Below are 3,395 nucleotides of genomic sequence, written 5' to 3' on the forward strand. Positions count from 1 at the left end.
ACTCGTCATCCAGTTTTTTATATCGACTATGCATTCCGTTAGTTTTTCAAATTGGTATGTTTCGCCGGGCCACAAAGAAATATAGAGCTGAGTATCATCAGCATAACTGTAACACCGTGTTTCCTGATGATACCTCCCAAGGGTAACATGTAAAGTGTGAAAAGTAACGGCCCTAGTACTGAGCCTTGAGGTACTCCATACTGCACTTGTGATTCCTTATTCATTCACTGCTACGAATTGATGGCGGTCATATAAGTACGATTTGAACCATGCTAATGCACTTCCACTAATGCCAACAAAGTTTTCTAGTCTCGCTTTATTTGAACACTGCGGTGTGCGACTGCAATATTTTGTTGTTTTGATTAGACGATCACCAAGTGCTCTAAAATAGAAGGAAATAACATGTTGTATACTTACACAGTACTTCCTAACCGTCGACACACTCATTAGCGCGCGCTGCCTCATTTCAAATATCCCGAGGAAACACGAAACATTTTTGACCAAATCACGGAAGACATACGCAGACTGTCGCCGAACTCACCTTCGCTTCTTCTCAAGTTTTCTCAGACCAGTTGCTGGTGAAGGGTAGGTGTTTTCTTGAGACCAGTTTCCCTACGGATTTTAAATGTGAGGCGCTAAAACACGGGACAAACCGTGAACCATATGGATTTAACACGGAATGCCTTTATTTTCCTTTTGAATACTCGATGATTCCATAATATATGAGCTTGCTGTTATCACAACTTTCTAAAATATATAGTTAAATACTCTCATTAACGGTTCATCCGCGAACGAACCAATTTCACCCAGTGTAACGTTATCTATTAGAATTTAGAGGGATTTTTTATTACAGCAGAGAATGAAAAAAACGGCTAAATTCAATCTGTTCATCATATAAAGCGATCAAGTGTCTTTATGAGTCTCTTTATGATCGAGTCCTCTTTGTTTTTAAGCGACAGAGTGGTATTTATGTAGACTGTCAATGGAGGGACAGAAATCTCTCAAGATTTCATTCAAAATATCTTCATTCGTGTTCCGTTCATTTAAAGTATCTTCTTTTGGGTTTGGAACGACATACGGGTGAGTAAATGATGGCCATTTCTTCCTTTTTAAACTCTTTACATATGTTTGTATCACTGTTCGCGTAGATCTCTCAGATCGCTAGCAGCTGCGCGCTCGACGAGTCACGTGACACGCCAGTTCTATTTATGACGTCACAGACTGGTATAGCACAGAACATATAATACCACTAAATGAGTTCAGTCCAGCGACTATCAGTTGAAGCTCCTGTAGTTCCTTGAGATTGAACTTGACAGAAAGTGTTAACAAACTCAGTCTGTAAACACGGTATTCAAATACACAGAACAAACACAGTCTATAGAATCAAAGATGCAGAAAGCGAATATCATGTGTGCAGACTCACCAGTGGAGACAGAGAGCAGCAGCAGCGAAGTGTTCAAAGACACATTTGAGAACTTACAAGTGAAGATGGAGAGCAGCAGAGCTCATCCGTCGAGTAGCACTGCAGTTTCAGCTGAGAAATATCCTGAACAACCCAACAGGTAACTGTCAGTTAATACAAATCAAAACTGACATGTATACAGAAATAATAGTAGGAGACTATTACTGTGTGACTTCTGTGTAGCATAGCATCAGCACTGAGTCTCTTCCAGAAACATGAACTTCAGTGCAAAACCTGCTAATTATTCTCTTGAACAACATAAAACAGCTCTACATTAGGACAGTTTGACAAGTTAATCAATCAGCTGTAATCTGAGCTAATAATAATGTTTCTAATCAATATTCTTTGTTTGCAGAGAAACACACAAAAGGGAGGAAAGGCTGTGGTTGTTTCAGGAGCGTGCGGAAGGCTGTAAAACGCCACGTCCAAACCCTCAAAACTAGAGTGTGTCCTCGTGTGCCTGACCAGGAGCCATCGCAGGAGCATCCACAAACATCCAGACCAGAACCGACAGCAGACACAGATCCGCTCGAGTCTGAGCCGGTGTTGGATTACGCTCAAGCCACGCAGAGTAGAGCTGTAGCTTCAGCTGAGAGCAGCAGCGACGTGTTCGAGGATGCATTCGAGTACTTACCAGTGGAGAGCAGCACAGCTCAAGCGTCATCTGAGAACAATCCTGAACAACAAAACAACCCAACAGGTAACTGACAATGTCTGTACAAATCTATACTGACATATATAAAGAAATTATAGTAGGAGACGATTACTGTGTGACTTCTGTGTAGTACAGCATCAGCTCTGCTTGTAGTTTGGGGGCACCTCTTTATGAAACATGAACATGAACAACATAAAGCAGCTCTACATTAGGACAGTTTTACAAAATTGATCAATCAGCTGTAATCTGTGCTAGTGGTCGACCGATATTGGTTTTTTGACAGCCAGTGCCGATATCTTGGAATGCAAGGTGTATAAATCTAATTTAATTTAATTAATATTTAAGAAATTTTAAATCATTTGAAAATGGATTAAAAAATAAATGTGTAAAATAAACATACTTCTACTTTAGATGACAAAGTATTTTTCACAAATAAATATTTAATAAAAATATAATTTAAAAGGAAGTAAACACTGTAACCAACAGGGCACTCAGTATTCTGGGAAGTTTGTGTGCATTGGGAATCATTTTTTCAAATAAAGCCAAGGTAACACTCGTTTTACATACAGCAGACAGTGAAACTGACATGAATATGACAGTGGGCAAATACATAAAGCGCAGCATAATTTGAAATCAAGAGTTTAAAGTTAGTCCATCGCGCATCTCAGTGAAGCTGAACTCTCCTCCTGTCCGCATTCAATTCACACGGACCGACCGTTACGCAGAGCACACGCGATCATGCAAGATACAAATGCACACTTCACAAGATCTCACAGCTGGATCCGACTTAAGTTTGCAAGGTCTGTGAAATTAAATGTTTATTAGTCATTCAAAGATTTGTTTAAATGATATAAATGCGTATTTGCTGAATGCTGACGGCAAACGAGAAAGTATTATAATGTTTGCCTTTCTATTACTACTAATATAAAAGGAATCATTATAATACTTATTTTGTATAAATTTTAAAGAGGTCTTATGATGTTGCTAAAAAGAACATTATTTTGTGTATTTGGTGTAATGAAATGTGTTTATGCGGTTTAAGGTTAATAAACGAGGCATTTGTTGCATCCAGTGGGGACATAATTATGAAATATAATGACTTATACTGTCTTTTTACGTGTTGTGTTGCATCGCGTCGCGTAAACATAAAACCATGTCTGCATTTGTGATCGGAGAAACAACAAACAACAAGCGCTACTCTACACTGCTCAAAACTGGCCTTTGAATCATCAGTGGCAAATTCTTTAAATATAAAAAAACGTACTTACAGTCTGTGAG

The 3,395-nt window shown here is 38.9% G+C and overlaps 1 protein-coding gene across 1 annotated transcript in view; it reads left to right on the forward strand.

Moving 5' to 3' along the window:
* Positions 1–514: 514 nt before the first annotated feature.
* LOC107694700 (uncharacterized) overlaps positions 515–3,395 on the forward strand; it is a gene marked incomplete at its 5' end in the record, with an annotated part of 3,881 nt that continues 1,000 nt past the window's right edge. The window contains 2 exons of the mRNA XM_016494397.1: positions 515–585; positions 1,818–2,162. Coding sequence (XP_016349883.1) covers positions 515–585; positions 1,818–2,162 — 416 coding nt within the window. The remainder of the gene's footprint in view (positions 586–1,817; positions 2,163–3,395) is intronic.

The sequence above is a fragment of the Sinocyclocheilus anshuiensis genome, unplaced genomic scaffold, assembly GCF_001515605.1.
Source record: "Sinocyclocheilus anshuiensis isolate Anshui unplaced genomic scaffold, SAMN03320099.WGS_v1.1 scaffold6631, whole genome shotgun sequence".
NCBI lineage: Eukaryota > Metazoa > Chordata > Actinopteri > Cypriniformes > Cyprinidae > Sinocyclocheilus > Sinocyclocheilus anshuiensis.